Source organism: Macaca mulatta, chromosome 10 (assembly GCF_049350105.2).
Source record: "Macaca mulatta isolate MMU2019108-1 chromosome 10, T2T-MMU8v2.0, whole genome shotgun sequence".
Taxonomy (NCBI): domain Eukaryota; kingdom Metazoa; phylum Chordata; class Mammalia; order Primates; family Cercopithecidae; genus Macaca; species Macaca mulatta.
The window spans coordinates 34,697,099-34,721,777 of NC_133415.1; the positions used below are offsets into that span (position 1 = coordinate 34,697,099).

A 24,679-nucleotide genomic window follows, 5' to 3' on the forward strand; every position below is an offset into this window, starting at 1 on the left:
CACTGCACTCTACTTTGGGCAACAGAGCAAGACCTGTCTCCAAAAAAATAAACAAATAAAATAAAATAAAATAAAAGCACCTGGTTTAGAATCAAACACTTAAAACTTATGGATGAAAACAGAATGCCAACTTGTAAAAAGGAGTATGAAATCTGAAAATAACTATCTGGCAACTGTGATGTAATGACTGATTCAGGTAAGGTATCACGCATGGATTAAAATTCCTAACGGGTTAATTTGGAGGAGCAAGAGGATGTTTCCAAAGTATCTCCCCACAACGTACTTGTTAATTATAAGGGAAAAACAGTAACTTTGCAGTGGAAAGCAGACATTGCCCTAACCAAGTGACGATCAAAGTTAGTAACCACCACCAGTAAAGGGCCCAGTCCACAGGACGCAACTGCTGATACTACGCACCAAGGGCACAGGCCTCCTCAGCACGCCCGCCAAAAACACGACCCAAGTTATCCCGGGAGGATTCCAACGAGCCCAAGTGGAGGGACCATCAATAAAATAAATGGCTTTCACTCTTCCAAGAAGGTCAAGCTCAAGAAAGACAAAGACTGAAGAACGGCTCTATTTTGGAGGCGACTAAAGAGACCCACCAACTAATGCAATGCATGACCCTAGACTGAAAACCTGAACCAGAAACAATTTCCAAAATAATAATATGTTTAAAATTCATAAAAATAATGTACAAATTATGGGCTCAATTGGTAACATGTGATTTACTATTATCTACAGATCTTACTCAGTATTAAGCTCCTGATTTTAATAATTGTACTTACATGTATAAGAGAATATTCCGGCCAGGCACGGTGGCTCATGCCTGTAATCCCAGCATTTTGGGAGGCCGAGGCCAGCGGATCATCTGAGGTCAGGAGTTCAAGACCAGCCTGGCCAACATGGCAAAACTCCATCTCTACTAAAAACACAAAAATTAGCTGGGCATTGTGGTGCATGCCTGTAGACCCAGCTACTTGGGAGGCTGAAGAAGGAGAATGGCTCTGTCCCAGGAGGCGGAGGTTGCAGTGAGACAAGATCATGCCACTGTACCCAAGCCTGGGCAACAAAGTGAGACTCCATTACAAAAAAAAAAAAAAAGAGAGAGAGAAAGAGAGAGAGAATATCCCCGAGCTGGGCGTGGCGGCTCATGCTTGTAGTCCTAGCTACTTGAGAGGCTGAGTCAGGAGGATTGCTTGAGCCCAGGAGTTCAAGGCCAACCTGGGCAATATAGCGTTGAGATCCCACCTCAAAAGAAAAAACAATGTTTTTAAGTCATAAAAACACTAAAATGTCAAGGAGTGAAAGGTATCACGTCTTCAACTTACTCTCAGTGTAGAAAAACAGTAATTACACAGCTAGAGATGACTAGCTAGTAAGCTGGGCAGGCAGGCAGGCAGTTGGGAGATGGAGGAGAATGGCACCAAAATTCATGTAACTTTTATGATAAAATATAAAACAAAAAGTAACTATGAAGAAAACTTGGTGAGGAGGAAGAGGGAGATGGCAGTAAAGCACATGGTGTAAAACTGAACACGTGGGGAATGTGGGTAGGGAGCTCAGAAATTCTCTGTCCCAGTCTTCTAAGTTTCTGGTAAGTCTGACATTACTTAAAAATAAAGTTTTTAAAGCCAGGCACAATGGCTCACACCTCTGTAATCTCAGCACTTTGGGAGGCCAAGGAGGGTGGATCACTTGAATTCAGGGAGTTCGAGACCAGCCTGGCCAACATGGTGAAACCCCGTCTCTACTAAAAATACAAAAATTATTCAGGCATGGTGGCGGGCGCCTGTAGTTCCAGCTACTTGGGAGGCTGAGGCAAAAGCTTGAACCCAGAGGTGGAGGCTGCAGTGAGCCGAGATCGCGCCATTGCACTCCAGCCTGGGCAACAGAGTGAGACTCCATCTCAAAAAAAATAAAATAAAATAAATAAAGTTTTTAAAAAGCTCCACCCAGTAACAGTAGAGTGGAAAAATGATAAAAGGAGCTCTTAACAATTATTAACATATTTTGTACGTAATTTAAGCAATTGAAGGAAAAACTGAATTTCTTTCACTTCTAAAATGTTTTCTGACTCAGTGCTCTTCGTAAATTGCGTAAAGGATTCCTTTCTAATGCCACGATACTATCTAAAATTTAGTGTCACCCATCTTCCCATATACTCTCGAGAACCTGCACTGGATGTCAGTTTTCCTGTCTCACTAGCAGTATCGTTCAATTCATTTACCAACAAATGCCTCCGCATTTTCCTGAAGTCAGCCGGTGTGGGTTCTGCCGCCCGCTGGGCATGTGGCCTTGGGTAAATCGCTTCACTATGGGCCTGTTTCCTACAGTGCTGTCATGGTGATGCCTGCCTCATGGGGGAATTAGACAGATGGGTCAGTTCGTGCATGAGAAACACTTGAGGCAGTGCATGGGGCAGCATGGCACCAAAATTCATGTCACTTTTATGATAAAATATAAAACAAAAAGTATCTATGAAGAAAACTTGGCCAGGCGCAGTGGTTCATGCCTGTAATCCCAGCACATTGGGAGGCTGAGGTGGGCGGATCACCTGAGGTCAGGAGTTCGAGACCAGCCTGGCCAACACGGTGAAACCCGAAACCCGTCTTCACTAAAAATACAAAAATCAGCCAGGCATGGTGGAGCGTGCCTGTGGTTCCAGCTACTCGGGAGGCTGAACCAGGAGAATTGCTTGAACCCAGGAGGCAGAGGTTGCCTCAAGCCCAGATGATACCACTGCACGCCAGCCTGGGCGACAGAGAGAGACTCCCTCTTGGAAAAACAAACAAACAAACAAACAAACAAAAACAAAAAAAAAAACCTCAAAACTTAAAACCTCAAATATAGAATGTTAATACTAACAGAAGTCTAATGATTAAAACACTAATCCCACCTTAGAAAAATTGTTCTGGTTCTTGGTTGTCATGATAGCAAACAACTATGAATAATCCAAACACCCAATAGGGGCTTGGCTAAATGAGAGTCCATCTACTCGATGAGTGTTCTTTAGCTACTGCAAATCATGACGTGTCGTGACCATAAGGGTGTTCTGTTATATAACACTGTCAACAGAACAAAGCAGGATTCAGAAGCACATATAAAAGCATGATCTCGTGTTTACAAGATACTTAACATGTTACGCGCACACAGACAAAAGCGAGGACGTGTTAGGCTCTTTGAGGGGCAGGGCATGGAAGACTCCCTCAGGTGTGGCGGCTCCTGCTGGACACATGCCAGCAGGCTGCAGGCAGGGCCTTCCCGTTAATTCCTCTATGGCTGGGTCTCTCCCAGGCTTGCTTCCTCATCTGTAAGATTCTGGCTGCGATGTGGCTGCTCACCATGACCTTTCAGCTTCTTTTCCACGCTAACTCGATAATCCTTGTATTTCCTAGGTGACGCTCCCAAGAATGGAAATTTCATTGGCCCAGTTCATCTTTTCTTACAAGATGTGTTATAGATTACTGGCCAAGATATAGATTGGCTTGACAAGGGCAAGGAGGGGCAAGTACAGCTGCCAGACAACCTCTGAAAATTTCTGTAGAACCAGTGGAGAAATGAGACAAACAAAAGACGGCTTTCTGTTGAGCTGTAACTCCCGCTGGCATGGGGAACCTGTTATTAAACATAACACAGAACATAAATACCTGAATAGCTTATTTGTACACAAATTCCCATTACAAAAGGATCACAAAGTAACATTAAGTAGTAGTCTTATGAAACATTAAACATGTTAACAGAGAGAAACTAAGAACTGAAGTATTCCAAACAACAGTCAAACAAGAATCAATCTAAAATTCTAATGAAGGAAAGGCACATCTCTGGCCAGGCGCAGTGGCTCACACCTGTAATCCCAGCACTTTGGGAGGCCGAGGCGGGCGGATCACCTGAGGTCAGGAGTTCGAGACCAGCCTGACCAATATGGTGAAACCCCATCTCTACTAAAAATACAAAAATCAGCCGGGTGTAGCGGCATGCGACTGTAATCCCAGCTACTTGGGAGGCTGAGACAGGAGAATGGCTTGAACCCGGGAAGCAGACGTTGCAGTGAGCTGAGATCACACCACTGCACTCCAGCCTGGACAATAAGAGCGAAACTCTATCTCAAAAAAAAAGAAAAAAGAAGGACACATTTCTGTGGCTGGATTTTCATTTCCATTTTACTCAATAGGAAGCTAAAATGCTGAGCAACTGACAGTTCTAGGGTGAGGTAACCACACCTCAACAATTAGAAAGCGGTGGCACAAAGAAAGGGATTGATTACTGGTATAAAACATGACGCAGAATTTGTAAACAGGCTGGTTTTTCTTAAAAGGGGGTCCTACCACTGACCTCTTCAATACAACACCAAAATCTTCACCATGAAGGAACTGAGATTAATTTAACTTTTTCTTGTTATAATCGCTATATTCTATTTTTTTTTTTTTTTTTTTGAGACGGAGTCTTGCTCTGTCGCCCAGGCTGGAGTGCAGTGGCGCGATCTCGGCTCACTGCACGCTCCGCCTCCCGGGTTTACGCCATTCTCCTGCCTCAGCCTCCCGAGCAGCTGGGAATATAGGCGCCCACCACCACGCCCGGCTAATTTTTTTGTATTTTAGTAGAGACGGGGTTTCACCGTGTTAGCCAGGATGGTCTCGATCTCCCGACCTTGTGATCCGCCCACCTCGGCCTCCCAAAGTGCTGGGATTACAGGCGTAAGCCACCGTGCCTGGCATAATCGCTATATTCTTTGTGGAAAACTTTTTTTTTTTTAAACGCCCTTCCTTTCTCACCATGCTCTTAAGCTTCTTTGAGAGATCTTGTCCTCTCTCCTTCCAGGAGAATGAAGTTGTTTGCAGTCTCAGCCTCTCCCTCTTCGGTCAGAGTAACTCAAATCCCTTCTCCAAAGTCATCTTTGACTCCTTCAAATCACCAACTCAAAGGCTGTTTTCCGTTGTCATTTTCCTAATACTTCTCTGCATCACTCAGCAACGCAGACCTTGTCGCTGCAGAGTCCGTCCTGTGACCACGAGTGGCACCACCATATGAGAGTTCAATGACACCCACCATGGGCCGCCTGGCCTGCCAGGAGCCCCATTCCTCCTGCTTACATGATGTAGGGTAATCCACAGTGTTGAACGCCCTGTTATTCCATCATTCGCAGCCAAAAATATCCTAAGCGCAGTCTTCTTCACATGCTCCCACCCTGGGGGTCATCCAGTCCCACCTACTCTTTCCTCAACAGCACCAGTGAGCAATGTCCTTTCCTATTACCACAACCGTCGGCGGTTCACGCCCCTTCCGCTCCAATACAGGCCCACCTCGCTGTACTGCGTTTCCCTTTACCGCACGTGCAGATACTGCATTTCTTACAAACTGAAGATTGCGGGCCGACCCTGCGAGGAGCAAGTCTATCAGGGCCATTTTCCAACAGTCTGTGCTCACTTTATGTCTCTGTGTCACATTGTGGGAATTCTCACAATATTTCAAACATTTTCATGATTATTATTAAGTAAGTCTGTCATGTTGACCTATGACTAGTGATCTTGGACACTACAACTGTCAATGTTTCGGGGCACCAAGGATTATGCCCACGTAAAACAGCAAACTCAACTGATAAACGTGTGTGTTCTGACTGCTCCACAGACTCCCTCTCCTTGGGCTTCCCCATTCCCAGAGGCACAACATTTAAACCATGCCAATTAATAATCCTACAATGGCCTTTAAGTGTTCAAGTGTAAGGAAGAGTAGCATGTCTCTCACTTTAAATCAAAAGCTAGAAATGATTAAGCTTCGTAAAGAAGGCGTGCTGAAAGCTGAAACAGGCCAAAAGCTCGGCCTCTTGAGCCGGTTAGCCAACTTGTGAATGCAAATGAAAAGTTATTGAAGGAAATAAAAAGTACTGCTCCAGTGAACACAGGAATGAGAAAGCAAAACAGCCTTATTACTGGTAAGGAGAAAGTTTGAGTGGCCTGGAGAACAGATCAAAGCAGCCACAACATTCCCTTAAGCCAAAGCCTAATCCAGAGCAAGGCCCTTACTCTTCAATTGTATGAAGGCTTAGAAGGGTGAGGAAACTGCAGAGGAATAGTTGGAGGCTAGCAGTGGTTGGTTCATGAGGCTTTAGGAAAGAAGCCGTCTCCAAAAGGTAAACATGCAAGGGAAGCCCGCAAGTGTGGATACAGAAGCTGCAGCAAGTTATCCAGAAGATCTAGCTAAGACCATTAATGAGGGTGAATACACAACAGATTTTCACTGTAGGTGAAACAGCCTTTTATTGAAAGAAAATGCCACCTAGGACTTTAAGAGCTAGAGAGGAGAAGTCAATGCCCCGCTTCAAAGCTTCAAAGGACAGGCTGATTCTCTTGTTAGGGGCTGGTGACTCTGACCGGAAGCCAGTGCTCACTGACCATTCCGAAAATCCTACAGCCCTTCAGGACTGTGCTAATCTATTCTGCCTGTGCTCTCTAAATGGGACAATAAAACCTGGGTAACAGCACATCTGTTTACAGCATGGTTTACTCAGTATTTTAAGCCTACTTTTGAGACCTACTGCTCAGAAAAAAGTCCCTACTTTCAAAATACTACTGCTAACTAACAATGTATTTGGTCACCCAAGAGCTCTGATGGAGACATACAAGGAGATTAATGTGGTTTTCATGCCTGCTAACACAACATCCATTCTGCAGCCCATGGATCAAGAAGTAATTTCAACTTTCAAGTCTTATTATTTAAGAAATGCATTTTGTGGCTGCAAGCAGTGGTTCACACCTGTAATCCTAACACTTTAGGAGGCCAAGATGAGAGAACTGCGTGAGGCCAGGAATTCAAGATCAGTCTGGGCAACACTGCAAGACCCCATCTCTACAAAAAATAAAATAAATACATTTTGTAAGGCAACAGCTGCTATAGTGATTCTTCTAATGAATCTGGGCAAAGCAAATTTAGAACCTTCCAGAAAGGACTCATGATTCTAGATGCCATTAAGAACATTCATAATTCAGGCCGGGCGTGGTGGCTCAAGCCTGTAATCCCAGCACTTTGGGAGGCCGAGACGGGTGGATCACGAGGTCAGGAGATTGAGCCAAGATCACGCCACTGCACTCCAGCCTGGGCAATGAGCGAGACTCTATCTCCAAAAAAAAAAAAAAAAAGGCAATTAAAAAAAAAAAAAAGAAAGAAAAGAAAATTAGCCGGGCATGGTGGTGCATGTCCATAACCCCAGCTACTCAGGAGGCTGAGGCAGGTGAATCGCTTGAACCCAGGAGGTGGAGTTTGCAGTGAGCTGAAAGCATACCGCCACTGCACTCCAGCCTGGGCAACACAGCAAGACTCCATCTCAAAAAACAGAAAAAAGAAGTGGACCTGAAGATGTGACTCACTTGCTGCAGCCTCATGATGAAACCTGAATGGAGGAGTTTTTTCTTTTCTTTTCTTTTTTTTTTTTTTTTTTTTTTGAGATGGAGTCTCGCTCTGTCGCCCAGGCTGGAGTGCAGTGGCCGGATCTCAGCTCACTGCAAGTTCCACCTCCCGGGTTTACGCCATTCTCCTGCCTCAGCCTCCCGAGTAGCTGGGACTATAGGCGCCCGCCACCTCGCCCGGCTAGTTTTTTGTATTTTTTAGTAGAGACGGGGTTTCACCGTGTTAGCCAGGATGGTCTTGATCTCCTGACCTCGTGATCCGCCCGTCTCGGCCTCCCAAAGTGCTGGGATTACAGGCTTGAGCCACCGCGCCCAGCCGCTTATTTTCTTTTTCAACCTTGTCTGAAGACTAGATTAAGAGGAGCTGCTTCTTATGGATGAACAAAAAAAAGTAGTTTGTTGAGGCAGAATGTATTCCTGGTGAAGATACTGTCAACACTGTAGAAATGACAACAAAAGATTTAGAATATTCTAAACTAAGCTGATAGGCAGTGGCAGGGTTGGAGAGGACTAACTTCAATTTTGAAAGAAGTTTTACTGTGGGTTAAATGCTATCAAACGGCACGGTATGCTACGGAGAAATCTTTCATGAAAGGAATACTGAGGCCTGACCCTGCACTGGCAAAAACACTATGACTCACCGAAGGCTCAGATGAGCATTGGGATTTTTTTATTTTTATTTTTGGAGATGCAGTCTTGCTCTGTCACCCAGGCTAGAGTGCAGTGACGTGATCTCAGCTCACTGCAAACTCCGCCTCCCAGGTTCAAGAGATTCTCCTGCCTCAGCCTCTGAGTAGCTGGGATTACAGGCGCCCACCACTGCACCCGGCTAATTTTTGTGGTTTTTAGTAGAGATGGGGTTTCACCATCTTGACCAGGCTGGTCTCGAACTCTTGACCTCATGATCCACCCGCCTCAGCCTCCCAAAGTGCTGGGATTACAGGCGTGTGCCACCCCGCCTGGCTGATCACTAAGATTTTTAAGCAATAGTTGTTTTGTTGTGTTTTCTTTGAGACAAGGTCTCTGCTGCCCAGGGCGGAGTGCAGTGTTGCAATCTTGACTTGCAACCTCCGCCACCCGGACTCAAGCGATCCTCCCATCTCAGCCTCCCATATAGTTGGGACGACAGGTGCACACCACCACACCCAGCTGATTTTTGTATTTTTAGTAGAGAAAGCGTTTCACCATGTTGGCCAGGCTGGTCTCAAACTCCTGGGCTCAAGTCATTCGCCAGCCTCAGCCTCCCAAAGTGCTGGGATCACAGGTGTGAGCCACTGTGCCCAGCCTAAAGTATTTTTTAATTAAGGTATTTACATTATTTTTTAAGACATAATGCTACTCCACACTTAACAGACTATAGTATAGTGTACACATAACTTTTATGTGCACTGGGAAACCAAAAATTTCACGTGACTCGCTTTACTGCAATATTCACCTTATTGCAACTGTCTGGAACTGACCCTCAAATATCTCTGAGGTATGCCTGTAGTTAAACTAGTCTTTCTTCTTCCAGTCTGTTCTATTCCAGTTACCAAAACCAGATTTAACCTAAAACACTTAGTATACAGGAATTCCTACTCTAAAACTTCGTTTCCCCACTGCCTGAAGAAAAATGATGATCACCAGTGAGGCCGGTCTTCAAGGCTGGTTGCAATGTTGCCTCTATGATCTCTCTCTCTCAACCTCTTTTTCTATTAGTCTCTATAACAAAGGCACAGTGACTCACGCCTGTAATCCCAGCACTTTGGGAGGCTGAGGCGGCGGGATCACGAGGTCCGATCAAGACCATCCTGGCTAACATGGTGAAACCTCATCTCTACTACAAAAAAAAAAAAAAAATTAGCCGGGGCGGTGGAGGGAGGCGGGCGCCTGTAGTCCCAGCTACTCGGGAGGCAGAGGCAGGAGAATGGCGTGAACCCCAGAGGCGGAGCTTGCAGTGAGCGGAGACTGTGCCACTGCACTCCAGCCTGGGGGACAGAGTTAAGACTCTGTCTCAAAAAAAAAAAAAAAGTGAGGGCTCTCTGACCTAGCTAACTACACTGACTTACTCAGCATGACCCCCAGAAGCACGATTCTTTCTCCAGGAAGTCTTTCACTTGCCATCTCTGCCTTCCTCTGAACTCTTACAGCAACCATATTCCCTATCGCTCACCGGGCAAATAACACAGGTTTCACAATATCACTGCTGCCCTGACCCTTTTCAACAGACAAATTCCCCCAGGGCAGCAGCACAATAAGGACTCTGCCACATGCCTCTGCAACCTTATTAATAATGATGACAATAACAGGGAAGGCTGATTGGGATTTGAGATTTTCCCTTTTTTAAAAAATTTCACTTTAACCTTAAAAACTTGCATGTTCCAGAAATCCAAGCACAGTCATGGGTAAGGAAGATGGGCTCCATTGTTGAAAGCGATGAAAATCTAGCATTATGCGCTCACTCCAACAGCACTTGTACTAAAACTGGCCTATGCAAGATGACACACAATCACGAAGTGTTCCATGTTTAAAAAAAAAAAAAAAGACCGGGTGTGGTGGCTCACGCCTGTAATCCCAACACTTTGGGAGGCCGAGGCGGGAGGATCGCGAGGTCAGGAGATCGAGACCATCCTGGCTGACACGGTGAAACCCCGTCTCTACTAAAAATACAAAAGAGTTAGTCAGACGTGGTGGTGGATGCCTGTAGTCCCAGCTACTTGGGAGGCTGAGGCAGGAGAACGGGCGTGAACCCGGGAGGCGGAGCTTGCAGTGAGCCGAGATCACGCCACTGCACTCCAGCCTGGGCGACAGAGCGAGACTCCATCTCAAAACAAAACAGCCTGGCACAGTGGCTGGGGTTGATTACATGTCACAAGCATCCTCAACCAGAGCGCCCCCTCCCGATCTTCAACATTCCTGTAAGGAGGGTTGGGGAGCTGCTTTAACACCGCAAAGGAAAATGGGGGGCAAGTCTTTTAGAACCAACGTGAAAGAATTAGTACATTCGTGTAGATACAAACCCAAATCAATGCCGGTGTAAGAGTGGAAAATAATCCAAAATTAAATTCCTTCATTATGACAACAGGTGAAATTTTTTTCTTTAAAGCACCTTTCCCCGTGTACAACAATGTTCCCTGAACAAAGAACTCCAGGCCTCTGCTATAAAAATTGACCCCACACCTAAAAGAATTCACAAACAACCTTTCAGGAAGACAGAGAGACATAATGGGAATGGAGAAGAGAAAGGATTTGCTAAAGAAGTAGATCTGTTAATTTAACACGTTTTCTGTCAAGCAAATCAACTGTCCTTAGTGCCATTGTTGCTGAGACAATGAACACGAAGGGTAGGGGTGTTCATTAAAAGGAACCGGCCAGGAGAGAAAAACACTCTTGCAGTCAACAAGACTGCTGAACAGCATTTTCAATTCTAAGAACTGATCCATTCTCAGGAATTATTAATTGGGTGTGATTTAAAAGTTCAACATTGAAAACGTGAAGCGGTGAGTTTAATTGTGGCCCCGTGGCTTCCTCTATTTTCACTTACTTTTGGAGGTGATGGGTGGGGAGGAGGAAGGGAGGGTACACACAGTCTGTTCTGACAGCCACTCACACTTTCAATTCAGGTGGCCACATGCCTCAGTGACACAACGCCAAGTCACACGTCACTCCAGCAAACCCACCCTAGGGAAAAAGTGGACCTGATTTAGCTCATGAAGACTCTGGGCTGTAGAACCAAAGCTAAAAGCTGACCATTCACTCCAGTGTGAAACTTATATGCATATGACATCATTTAAACCAGCCAATGTCTTTTGTAAAGGCCACATGAGGTCACAGACTTCAAACAGGAGAACGAAATACTATCTTCTATATATTTTTGCATAAACCACATTACATTTTAAATGAGTGTATGGCTAACGAAGTACAAAACAGAACACACGAGAGAATTATTCAGAGGGGTCATCAGCGCTCTAAAGAGGATAAAACTGCTTTTGGCTGTAGAAGTGACTGACTTCACACCAACCTATTTACACAAATTCTGGGATTTAACACCTTGACGCAGGCCAGAAATGCTACCCCTCCTCCACTGATGCCCAGAATAAACCCGAGGGCATGAGTGGAGCACAATGGAGTAGACAAGGAAAAAAAAAAAAAAAAAATTGGTCAGACCTTAGTTCCCAGCCAAAGAGATAAAGAATAAAAAACAAGACATGGGGTCTCTGTGGGGATTGAATACCCCAAGATGGAAAAGAAGGACTTGGAGATAGACACTCAATGAAAACCATCCTCAAAAGCCACAGACAAGTGATATTATTTCCTTAAGTTCTATGGTATCTTCCTTCCAAGAAGCTCAAAGCCCTTCACTGTACACTAGACGGAGCCACACTCACAATACCATTTTCTCCCCAAACCAAAATAAAAATCTATTTGAATCCATAATATATTTCACCATGCTTGCTGAGGGCAAAATTAAACATGAAAAAACATTTAAAAACATTTAGAGCAGCTTCAAGCTGATGTGGTCACTATGTTCTACATGGAAAATTCTGATGGAATAATGAACTTTACATATACATATATCCCAAACACACACACACACACACACACACACACACACACACACACACACGCCTTCAACTTAGGTCCCACTGAACTTTTGACCTGGTCATGGAGAACGCCCTCCCCAGTACACCACCGTGCAAAGCTCAAGAGATCTGTCAAGAGCCTTGCGCCCTGACAGGCAATGGCAGCCGCTCCAGCCCCAGGCTGCAGCACAAACACCCCTCACCCCTCCTCCCCTGCGGCACTAGACAGCCAGGCCCTGCTTCAGGGAGGCCTTTTGTAGGGGAAGGCCTTTCTTTATCAGCCTCAGTCAGCTTTGCAGTTCCCTCCCTGCCAGCCCCAAACTCTCTGCTTTCCTTAAATGATGCTCCAGGAAAGGAAAAAAAAAAAAAAATTAACAAGGCCAGGCGCCGGGGCTCACATGTGTCATCCCAGCACTTTGGGAGCCGAAGTGGGCAGATCACTGCAGGTCAGGAGTTCGAAACCAGCCTGACCAAGATGGTGAAACCCCGTCTCTACTAAAAATACAAAAATTAGCCGGGTGTGGTGGCACACGCCTGTAGTCCCAGCTTCTTGGGGGGCTGAGGCAGGAGAATCGCTTGAACCTGGGAGGCAGAGGTTGCACTGAGCTGAGATCATGCCACTTGTACTCTAGCCTGGGCCACAAAAGCAAAACTGTCTCAAAAAAAGAAAAAAAATTAACAAAATATCTGTTTCTCAGGTTTCTGACATGTACAACTGCTGATGACATTCACTTCTGGGAGCAACTTTAACTCCCTGAAATTTCCATAAACAAAAAATACTAAAGGTTTGCATTTAGGGGAAAAATAATCCCATCACAAGGAAAAACTCATCTACCTCACGTACAGCGTACTTTTTATACAATGACCAACACTGCAAAGTCATCTCTACCTCACACCCCAAAGATTCTCAAGCAGGGCAATTTCACCCCCCAGGAGATATTTGGCAATGTCTGGAGACATTTTTATTTGTCACGACTGGGGGTGCTATTGGCACCTAGAGCGTAGAGGTCAACAATACTGCTAAACATCTTAAAACGAGGGCCAGGCACGGTGGCTCTCGCCTGTAATCCCAGCACTTTGGGAGGCCAAGGCAGGCGGATCACGAGGTCAGGAGATTGAGACCATTCTGGCTAACACAGTGAAACCTCGTCTATACTAAAACTACAAAAAATTAGCCGGGCATGGTGGCGGGCGCCTGTAATCCCAGCTACTTGGGAGGCTGAGCGGGGAGAATCACTTGAACCTGGGAGGTGGACGTCACAGTGAGCCAAAGATTGCGCCACTGCACTCCAGCCTGGGAAACAGAGAGCGCCTCTGCCTCAAAAAAACAAAAACAAACAAAACGCATATAACGCCCTTCATATAACAGCTACCCACAACAGATTTTCAGCCCAAACTATCAATAGTGCTGAGACTGAGAAACCCAGAGGATTAAAGGAACACACAATCTTGAGCTCACTCTTACTTTCCAATCATTCCTTTCTCAATCCTAAGAGCTGCTGAAAAATGACTGTCCCCAAGTTTTCCAATATAAATTGACTAATATTTGTTAGAGGCTAATGTAAAGATATAATAAAAACATCCAAGGAATAGCATCCAATGAAATATACAAATACAGAGGAAGGGTAGCAGCCATCTGTAAAGGTGTAATAGCAAATGAAAGGCAAACCACAAGCCAGAAGCTTTAAGTGGATCTTATTCAGACTTCTAGGTATTGATGACATGATACATAAGAAATAGACTAAGTGAAAGGGAGCCAAGGGCAGTGGGATGTGCCTGGAATCCCAGCTACTGGGGAGGCTTAGGCAGGAGGATCATTTGAGCTCAGGAGTTCAAATTCGGCCTGGGCAACATAGTGAGATACCACCTTTAAAAAAAAAAAAAAGAAAGAAAGAAGAATCACATAATTCAAGGTCTTCAGCCTCCAGAATTCCTCAAAATCTCAAAGCACAAAAGCTTAGGTCAGTTTAAGGACACTAGAGATAGTGAAAATGTCAATCTTCAAGTCTCAAAAGCTACTTTCAAAGTAGCTTATTTGCAGACAAGATGCCAGAGAAAGAGAAACAAAACATTCCTATAATTTGGAAACACACCAAGTATGGATTTGCAGTTTTCACTTGGCATGTAATTAATTTGTAAGACATGGATCCTACCCTCGACCCTAACTGGTGAGTCAGCAATTTGCTGGATTAGTTAAGAGTGCTACGCATGCTGAGAAACATTTCTAGGATCACAGAACTTTAGACATGGAAACACCCAGGAATCACTGAGTCTACAGATGGGGCACCTGAAACCCACAGTCACCTGCCTAAGAACACAACTTAATGACAGGTGGGCCCATAATCCAGTTTTCTGATTGTTGCCTTTTGAAAATGTATTTAGGGGCTGGGCGCGGTGGCTCATGCTTGTAGTCCCAGCACCTTGGAAGGCCGAGGCGGGCGGATCACGAGGTCAGGAGTTCGAGACCAGCCTGGCCAACATGGCGAAACTCTGTCTCTACTTAAAATACAAAAAATTGCCGAGCGTGGTGGCACATGTCTGAAATCCCAGCTAGTCTGGAAGCTGAGGCAGGAGAATCACTTGAACCTGGAAGGTGGAGGTTGCAGTGAGCCGAGATCACGCCACTGCACTCCAGCCTGAGCGACAAAGCAAAACTCAGTCTCAAAAGAAAAAACAAAGAAAATATGTTTAGTCACATCAACTAAAGAGAAGGCCATTTACTTAGAAGCTCCCCTTTGGTTCTGTCCACATACCACATTTTTACCTAAACCACCTGTGCACTGCAGTTTTCCACACTCTGTCAAGCGCACCGCATTCTGAGCCCCAGCACACCATGGAATCCCACACTGAGCTCCCCTTGCCCTGATCAAAGGGGCAGATGATCGGTAGGACTGAACGCTGCCAAGGTGTATTTTAGGCTTTCCTAACTGTGTTCCAGAAAATTAAGCAACTTAACTTCCGTTGCAAAGCGAGCCGTGTGCTAACGCAGGCCGCCCTTCAGAGATGAGAAGGGGCTGCCCCTTCTAAACTGCAGAAGATCCCAACTGCCTTTGCAGCTTCACATGGTAGGCACACACACACCAAAGCAGCAAGCCTTTCCTTTCAAAGCGTAGGTATAAATAGAAAGCGGACCTGATACTCACTTTTAGAGAGTTACATGATGATAGCACATTCTCCCCTTTCAGGATCTCAGCCTGCGCAGATCTGTCCTTCTGTAATTCACATCCCCTTCTTGGGCTTTCCTCCTTGGAGAGGGTGCAGATTCTGAATCTTTAGAAGGCCTTTTATCCTCTAGTATCTTACATTAAATAGAAAAGTGTGACAAAGGACTTTTTTTTTTTTTTTTTTTTTTTGAGACGGAGTCTCGCTCTCGCTCTTTTGCCCAGGCTGGAGTGCAATGGCGCAATCTCAGCTCACTGCAACCTCCGTCTCCAAGCAATTCTCCTGCCTCAGCCTCCTGAGTAGCTGGGATTACAGGTGGGCACCACCACACCCGGCTAATGTATTTTTAGTAGAGACAGGGTTTCATCATGTTGATCAGGCTGCTCTCAAACTCCTGACCTCATGATCCGCCTGCCTCGGCCTCCCAAAGTGCTGGGATTACAGGTGTGAGCCACCGCGCCCCTCGAGAAAGGACTACTTTAAATCACTCATCTCCTCAGAAAGGCCCTAATCACCCTGTTTTAAATAGCAACAACCTACACCTCAACGTGGCCCTGTGCAAGCCTCCACCCCGCTCTACTTGGGGCCTTCTGATATTATATACGGTATCTGTCTCACTGCACTAAAAAGCAAACAGGTATTTTTCTATTATGTTCACAACCATATCAGTACCTAGTACGTTGCCTAATGTAGTAGATGCTTAATAAACATTTGCTGGCCGGGAGCAGTGGCTCATGCCTGTAATCTTGCACTTTGGAAGGCCGAGGTGGGTGGATCACCTGAGGTCGGGAGTTCGAGGCCAGCCTGATCAACATCGAGAAACCCCGTTTCTACTAAAAACACAAAAATTAGCCAGGCATGGTGGTGCATGCCTGTAATCCCAGCTACTTGGGAGGCTGAGGCGGGGGAATAGCTTGAACCCAGGAGGCAGAGGTTGAGGTGAGTCAAGATCGTACCACTGCACTCCAGCCTGGGCAACAAGAGTGAAACTCGGTCTCAAAAAATAATAATAATAAATAAATAAAATTAACATTTGCTTAAAGCTGGGCGCAGTGGCTCATGCCTATAATCCCAGCACTTTGGGAGGCCGAGGCGGGTGGATCACCTGAGGTCAGGAGTTCGAGACCAGCCTGGCCAATATGGTGAAACCTCTTCTCTATTGAAAATACAAAAATTAGAGCCAGGCATGGTGGCTCACGCCTGTAATCCCAGCACTTTGGGAAACTGAAGGGGGTGGATCACCTGAGGTCAAGAGTTCAAGACCAGCCTGACCAACACAGTGAAACCCCGTCTCTACTAAAAATACAAAAAATTAGCCAGCCATGTTGGTAGGCACCTGTAATCCCAGCTACTAGGGAGGCTGAGGCAGGAGAATCACTTGAACTCAGGAGGCGGAGGTTGCAGTGAGCCGAGATCACACCATTGCACTCCAGCCTAGGCAACAAGAGTGAAACTCTGTCTCAAAAAAAGAAAAGAAAAGAAAAGAAAATACAAAAATTAGTCAAGGGTGGTGGTATGTGCTTGTAATCCCAGCTATTTGGGAGGCTGAAGCAGGGGAATCCTTGAACCCAGGAGGTGGAGGTTGCAGCGAGCCGAGATCACGTCACTGCACTCTAGCCTGGGCGATAGGGTGAGACTCTGTCTCAAAAAATATATATATATATATTTGCTGAAATAAATGAATACTTGAATTTGTCCCTTTGCACTTAGTTCAGAAGTTTAAAAAAAAAAAAAGGCCCCTTTGTACCCCACATTATTAAGAGCCAAAGAACTCTAGACGTGCACTGTGGAATCTGGCCCCTCATTTTATAGATAACAAGAGCTGAAGAAGAAGCAGTGCAATGTAGTAGAAACAGGCAGAATTTGGCCTCAAAGAACCTGAGATCCAAGTGAGAGTCCCTGTGCAAGCATCAGCCTCTCTAAACTTTCAACTTCCACATGTGTAAAATGAGAAGACCCCACCTCATGGTGATGGTTAAGGCCAGCTAAGAAGAAAATGGGATGACATTTTGAAACTGTACAAAGTACTATGCAGTGTAATTTATCATCACGTTATTTTGACTTCCCCAAAATCAGTCAGTTACAGTGGCACAATCAGAATACAAATTTCCTAACTCCTAGTGCAGCACATCTTGTGTCACGAAAGTAGGCTTCTGAACCCCTAATTAGGGCCAACTTACTCTTTCATCTAGTTCAGGGCTTCTTAACCTCGTATGGGTTGGGGGCTGCTTCCAGAATCTGATGAGAGCAATAGGCCCTTCTCCTCCAGCAAAGTGCACACGTGTACACCAACACAAAGTCTACCCTGGCGCCAGGTTTAGGACCCACTATTATGATGGATGTACTTACAAGTTTCTCCTAGCTATTTCTATCACTTAACGTTTAACAATCCATGTGTTCGGCACTTGATTAAGGGGCTGGATTCTTTTTTTTTTTTTTTTTTTTTTGGGACGGAGTCTCGCTCTGTCCCCCAGGCTGGAGTGCAGTGGCGCGATCTCGGCTCACTGCAAGCTCCGCCTCCTGGGTTCACACCAGTCTCCTGCCTCAGCCTCCTGAGTAGCTGGGACTACAGTAGGCGCCTGCCACCACGCCCGGCTAATTTTTTGTATTTTTAGTACAGACGGGGTTTCAACGTGGTCTCGATCTCCTGACCTTGTGATCCGCCCGCCTCGGCCTCCCAAAGTGGTGGGATTACAAGCGTGAGTCGGCCGAGGCTGGATTCTTCAAGGAAGCACCAAGGGTGGAACTCAAGAATGTGAACATTGCCCCCAGATCTCATGCTGATTAGGTAATGGCTCTTACCCACGTACAAACACAACCAGGAAGGAGCCACAAGGAAGGCAAAGGAGTAAGTACTCAAAGGCAGGACACTCAGGAAAAAAGGTAGACAGGACAGATTATTTTGATCATGCTGCTACTATACGAACTATTCAAATAATTCTACATAACCATCTTCAAACGGCCACCTATAGACACCAATGCAGCCCCACATTCATCATGATTACTGAGAATCATTCTGTCCTCCCTTACCTTAGTCAAGTGAGACACTGTGTTTACTGTACAGGGCACTTGGCTAGGCGGAAAACAGTAGGAAATCTTGGAGAGGTCAATTAGCCTTTCTTCTTTTCTTCAATCAGGACAAAACTTAGCCAACCTAAGCCACTAGAATGTTAAACAATTATAAAATACTTCATTTAACTCAAGTGGTATAAACTTGCTGGTTCTGAAATATTAACAGATAATCTTCTGAGGCAAAGGAGGCCAGGTAAGAGCGTCTTTGGTAAATCTCCAAGTTCCATGTTAAGCACAAAGTAGGGGCTCAACTATTGAATTCACTGTCATTCATCTACTGTGTTCCAGCTATATCTGAATCTCACCTGAAAAGTAAAAACATCTAACCTACAGCACAATTACACTGTGGACATATTTAGGAATTTCTAACTATGAAGGATACAATCACTTAACAGCGTTTATCCCTGATTGGTGACAATGGGTGGTTTTAACTTTTATCTATATTTTATGATAATTTTCGCGTTTATATAATTTTTTGCAATATTTTTACAACTGGGAATTTTGAACTGAGATAAGGCATCACTATTATATACTTGACAGGTTTCTTGTCTAAAACTAAGAATCAAGTATGTTGACTCTTATAAAGCAATTCTGTGTATTCAAGGTTGATTAATAGAGTAAAACTTTTTTTATAATACAAAAGTTAGCTGGATGTGCTGGTGCGCGCCTGTCATCCCAGCTACTCCGGAGGATGACGCGGGAGAATCACCTGAATCGGGCAAGTGGAGGTTGCAGTGAGCCAAGATCGCACCATTGCACTCCAGCCTGGGTGACAAAATGAGACTCCGTCTCAAAAAAAAAAAAAATTATTTAATATACACAAAAATAAAAATATCCACGTTTTGAGGACAGTTTTCTAAATGGAAGATCTTAATCTCTTGGAGAAGTGGGACATGAATCCTGCCAGCCCTTCACCTATCTTAAGAGATTGCTTCACTTTAGATAAATGGAAACCAAGTCCTTGAGGACTCTGCTTCCTAAATTTTCTATAAATCCATGAGCTCAGCCTGGTGGTCAAGGGTAAAATGAGATCTTTCCCACAGCTGAAAACCGGTTTCCTGAAATAACTGATACACTACTTCTACTACTTGCTATTATTCACCATTTTTACCTTTTAAAGTTGCAGAAAATTAAGACTGTAGAGCCTTTCCACAAGGCCTAACAGGTACGGTTCAGCATTTGAATTATTTTTTTATTTTTTAATTAATTAATATATTTATGTTGAGATGGAGTCTCGCCCTGTCACCCAGGCTGGAGTGCGATGGCATGATCTCGGCTCACTGCCACCTCTGCCTATCGGGTTCAAGCGATCATCCTGCCTCAGCCTACAGATGTAGCTGGGATTACAGGAGCAAGTGACCAGCCCGGCTAATTTTTTGTATTTTTAATAGAAACGGGGTTTCACCATGTTAGCCAATCTGGTCTCCAACTCCTGACCTCAGGTGATCCGCCCACCTCGGCCTCCCAAAGGGCTGGGATTACAGGAGTGAGTCACGGCACCCGGCTCTTTTTTATTTTTATAAGGGTCTTCCACTGCATCATAAAGTCTAACCAACAGACTGTTTCTCAAACTGTCAGGTCAATAAACTATTAGATTAAAATACAATTACCTTAGAAAAATAAAAATAATTTATGTATACTTAAGAGAATCAGAATTGACAGTATTTCCAGTAAGTTCTGCACTGTCAACGGGTCAAATGTGTTAGAAGTCTAGAAAAAAAATATATGTATATATATATTTTTTGAGATGGAGTTTCACTCTTGTTGCCCAGGCTCAAGTGCAATGGCATGATCTCGGCTCACTGCAACCTCCACCTCCTGGGTTCAAGCCATTCTCCTGCCTCAGCCTCCCAAGTAGCTGGGATTACAGGCACCCACCACCACACCCAGGTAATTTTGTATTTTTAGTAGAGACAGGATTTCACCATGTTGCTCAAGCTGGTCTCGAGCTCCTGACCTCAAGTGATTCGCCCTCCTCAGCCTCCTGAAGTGCTGGGATTACAGTGGTGAGCCACCGCGCCGAGAAAATACATTCTTAAATCTTAATTTTTTAATTGACATATAATCATTCCCAATAAAATTCTAACTTTTGATAACTACTAAAAACCTTAAGTTAAAATTTCCATTGGCCATATCAAAACATACCTAACATGAGATGGATTAGACAAGAACTGCAGGTAAGAAAAGTCACTTTGACTTTATTATCCATTGAGTGAACATCTCCAAATACAAAAGAGTGTGGACAGTTCTTTAAACCTGCACGTATGAAGCCAAATACTCATTTCTGTTGCGTGTATTTCAAACAGCATGTATTTTAGCCCAAGAAAAGTGCCATTTCCAAGAAACGCTGGAGTCATATCAAACAGCCTTGATTATTCGCCATGTAAACTACAGTGATTTTCCATTTGTTATACATATAAATTTGATCTTTTTAATCAGTTTACATTTCCTTTAGGAATTAAACCAGCTAATTCTCAGAAACCACAAGTTTATTTCTTGTAACAGAAGGCAAGTTATTTACAGGTTACTCTAAATATGCTGTGAGTACTTAAGGCAAAATGAGTTACCTCTAGTTTTCCATCAACAAAATGGGAATACATGGATTTGAGACATGAAGTTTTTCCAACAGTATTTTTAGGATGGGTCTTTAAACTCTGAACTCGTAATCCCAGCACCACCTCAACGTTACTATCTTGCAAGGAAGAAAAGGGGCTAGGTGCAAGTTTACCCGCACCCAAGATGGCCCTGTCACAGGCGGCACCTCCCACCACAGCCACCATTTTGACTGCAGGATATAATTAAACTACTCACGATTTTGTACCAACGGAAAGAAAACACAGGACATCACAGTAACAGAAACATCCCTTGACCTTTAGGATTCCCAACTCTTTAGCTTCCGTGGCTCTGTTTCTCTTCTTTAGTCAATATAAACAGTTGTCTCAGGAAAATTTTCATTAATAAAATTATGCTTGCCACATTCACGTTCAAACTTTGAAAACAAACGCTGTGGCGCCGCGTAAAATGCCCAAGTTATGACCTCTTCCTAAAAAGTGGAGAAGCCCACATTTCCTCACATTGTTTTAATCAGCTTAAGAAACTAAGAATCGCCAAAAGCCAGTGAGTGGCCCTAGATTATCTGTCTACATTCCTCTTCATTCTCCCATCCCCAACCCTTTTGATCTTTTTATTTTCCTGATTTCATTAACTGCGATGAGAGCAAGTTCCCGCACTTCATTCATAGAAGCAGCAACTGATATTTCAGCAAACACGACTGAATCTAAAAATAAAGGTGAGGCAAAGAGCTCTGGAATAAACGAGTTAAAATCAACCCGAAAATGGCACCAAGTAAGATCCGTGGGGCTGGGGAAGGAACAACAACGACCTGCTCTTCCAAAAGAGTGGCTCTAATTTTGATGACTGCGTCGGCGAACCCATCTGCACAACAGAAAACAAAAATTGACCAACGCAGTTGCCATTCACCTTTGTCCAAAGGCAAAAGGTGAAAAGTCACGACACATATTGCCGTAGAAGAGAAGGCAATTCAACCTGCCAACTAATCGACTATTTCTCAGCTCCTTCCAAAAACACAAATAAAAATAGGAGAAAGGGGGCTGCCGCTGGACTGGCCGCTGCCTGGCCGCCGTGTGCGCTGCGCTCCGCACGCTCCCGCCACCCGCCGCGCTCCAGGACCCTCGGGTTTCGGCCCAGTTATCACAAAGCCCCGGGCTGGAAAACACCTCCGGCCTGGCCAGAATGGCCAGCCCGTCCTTCGCGCTCGCCCGGGGGGATAATGGTGGCGAGACCAACTCCAAGGGCTCCCGAGCCCTGGGATAAAGAGGCTGGATATTACGGGAGGACGAGCGCTGTGGAAGAATAACGGAGTCCCAAACTTTCCTTCCGCAGCTCCGGAGCCCCGCGCCCAGGCCCGGTCCCCACCGGCCCGAAGTTGGCCGGAGCGCCTCCCGGGAGTTTCGGGCCTCCGGGAGCCCCCGCCACGCGCCCGCCCGCCAGAGCGGGGCTAGCCCTCCCCACCGGCCGCGGCCGCCTCCCGCCTGGGTCCGAGTTAATCCCGCGCGGGCCCCCCCCCGCGCCTGGCCCCGCCGGAGCAGCTGGCTCGCGCCTCAATGGCACCGGACGGCGAGCGCGCGCAGCCCTCGCGCCCACACTCAGCCCCACCGGAGAACTCCCGGGAGGGCCGCCGGGTCCCGCTCCCGCTCCCACAAAAGCACGGGCCCGCCCCGCCCTCGCGGCGCCTGCTCCTCTGCCCCAGGAGCCGGAGTCCCCGGCCTGACGTCCCTCGGCACCCAGGGCACAGCCTGGCGGCCCCCGCCCGCCCTCCCTCCTGCCCTTTTGCGCCCTCCTCCTGGCCCCCGACTCCGGGCCGAAGTCCCTCGGGCCCCGGCCCCTCTGCGCGACGGCCCGGGACGCCCCGCGCGGGGCAGGGAAAGCAGGGGGCGCAGCGCGCCGCCTCCCGCCCGCGCGGTCACTCACCTCGATCTCGAAGTCGGGCAGGCGGAACGCGGTGCGAAAGAGCGAGCAGAAGTGCGCGATGGCCGGGACCTCCCACCAGGAGCGGAGCTCGCCCAGTCCGGCCGCGCCGCCCTCCTCCGGGCACATCTCCCCGCCGCGGCACAGGCGGCGGCCCCTCGCTGCCCGCGCTCTGCCCGCCGACCTGGGACTCCCGCCGCTGCAGCGCCGCAGCCTCCGCGCGGTCCTCGGCGGGGGCGGCGGGGCGCTCCTCCCGCTGCTGCCGCCGCTCGGCGAGTGCAGGAGCCGAGGGCGGGCGCCGGGCGGGGGGCGGCGGCGCGGGGGCCCGAGCTACAGAGGCGGCTGCGGCTGCGGCTGCCCGCGGGGTCCGCGCGCTCGCCCCATCCCGCGGCTGCGGCGACGGCCGCCCCCAGTCCCCTACAATATAATCGAGTCCCCGCCGGGGAAACAGATGGGGCTGGGGGCGGAGGGGCAGGACGCGGGGCCTGGGGGAGGGGCCGCCCACGAGGAGGGGGCGGGGCTGCCCGCGCCACAACAACAACCCCCGCCCCCGCCCCACCCCCGCCCGGACAGCTGCACCGCCAGGGAGGGGGAGGGGCGGGGCGCGCGCCCCCGGGCTCAGGACCGCGGGACCTAGGGGGCGCGGGCCGCCCCGCGAGAACTCTCACGCGGCGCCCTCCGCCCTCCAGGGCTTTGGGACTGGGAAGTTGAAGCACTTTCCCGAGGGAGGACGGCCAGGCGCTCTCCCACCCCCACTTGGCCTGAGTGGTCGCGTCCTTTTAAAGGGCCCGCGGGGTGGTGCTTTCGGTCGGGCTCCATACAGAAACGTGCACGTGTGGGAGTTCAGTTATTATTGATGCCGAGGGCAGAGCCGGAGCAGGAGCGGGATGTCCACCCCAGAAATATGAGGCCTAGAGAAGTGAAGTGCTTTCCACCTGTTTCTTAACGCTTTTATTCCAGCCGAGAACGGCGCGCAAGGAGCTCTGAAGTGGCTCTTTTCTCCGAGAGAAGGCGGCGGTGGGGCTGATTGAGCTGGAACGTAGTAGGATGGAGGCCGGAGAGCGGCGGGAAGGGTGGGGTAGGGGGAGGCACCAATCAGCAGCCGAGCGGGAAGAGCGATCCCCTACCCCAGGGAATGGACACGTGTGACCGCCCCGGAGAAGACGGGCTCGGAGCCCTGCCACTGCCCGGCCGCCGAAGAGCTGCCTGGAAGAGTGCGCACAATGTGCTTGGAAGGCGGGGGGATGGGGCAGAGGAGACCGGGAAGCCGGGGAGTGTGCTGGGAGGGGAGGAGGCCCGCACGCCCCGGCGGAGGGATTGAGTGTGCTCCCAGCGAAGGGTGTTGAGGTGTGTGCGCTTTGTAAATGCTAAGTGCAGTAGCGCGGTGGAATACTGCTAAATCCTAAGAAAAAAAAATCAACCCAGAAACAGGCTAAAAGTTTGGAAAAACTCCATTGAATGCTCAGATATTTGTGTTGGTCGTTGCACTTGCATCCTGCTGGTCTCAGAGGGCCGCCTCTGAGTTCGCTGGCCCACCTCTCAAATAGGAAACACTGCTCCTGGTGCGTCCCCCAAATTAATCAACTATTTATTGAGTGACAGGCACACTCACAAAGTGTACGAGGGTTAAACTCAAAGATCCTCTTCTACGTTTAAGCATTGTACAATCTGGAGATAATTTATATGATAGATTTTGGAATGGGCTGTCTGGATAAGTACCCCTCCACTCTCCCTCACTTTATTATGATAATAACCTGTTGTATTTTTTAAGGCAGCATTCAAAAACATTTTTTAAATGGTTAAAGTATATTCACGTGTATCTTTTGTGAATCTACTAATTTCAAAATACATCATCTTCTAACAGGGGTCTCTCCTCTGCCCCCCACCACCCTCCTGGCACAGAAAAAACAACAACAACAACAAAAGTTCTGCTCTTTCGTGCCCTGGAACTATTCGATGATTTAAAGTGCATCCTCAAATTCTACCATGCGT

The 24,679-nt window shown here is 47.0% G+C and overlaps 1 protein-coding gene and 2 long non-coding RNA genes across 13 annotated transcripts in view; 1 reads left to right on the forward strand and 2 right to left on the reverse strand.

Moving 5' to 3' along the window:
* Positions 1 to 22,965, reverse strand: part of CECR2 (CECR2 histone acetyl-lysine reader) — a 197,764-nt gene extending 174,799 nt beyond the window's left edge. For 5 of the 11 annotated variants that reach the window (XR_013399582.1, XM_077950793.1, XM_028828022.2 and 2 more), the window contains exon 1: positions 22,691 to 22,965. Coding sequence is in view for 9 of the 11 variants with exons in the window: in XM_077950793.1 (XP_077806919.1) it covers positions 22,691 to 22,816 (126 nt within the window). In the remaining 2 variants the exon portion in view is untranslated. Of the gene's footprint in view, positions 1 to 788; positions 1,134 to 15,108; positions 15,236 to 22,690 lie in introns of those variants that run through there. The other 6 variants (XM_077950792.1, XM_077950789.1, XM_028828025.2 and 3 more) reach the window with 5 other exon arrangements.
* On the reverse strand, positions 4,732 to 9,970 carry LOC144331966 (uncharacterized). Its single transcript, XR_013399624.1, has 2 exons — positions 9,360 to 9,970; positions 4,732 to 7,080 (listed from the first exon to the last, which is right to left on the reverse strand). It is a non-coding gene; the product is annotated as an uncharacterized LOC144331966 (long non-coding RNA).
* Positions 7,718 to 8,590, forward strand: LOC144331982 (uncharacterized). Its single transcript, XR_013399640.1, has 2 exons — positions 7,718 to 8,212; positions 8,533 to 8,590. It is a non-coding gene; the product is annotated as an uncharacterized LOC144331982 (long non-coding RNA).
* Positions 22,966 to 24,679: the final 1,714 nt, after the last annotated feature.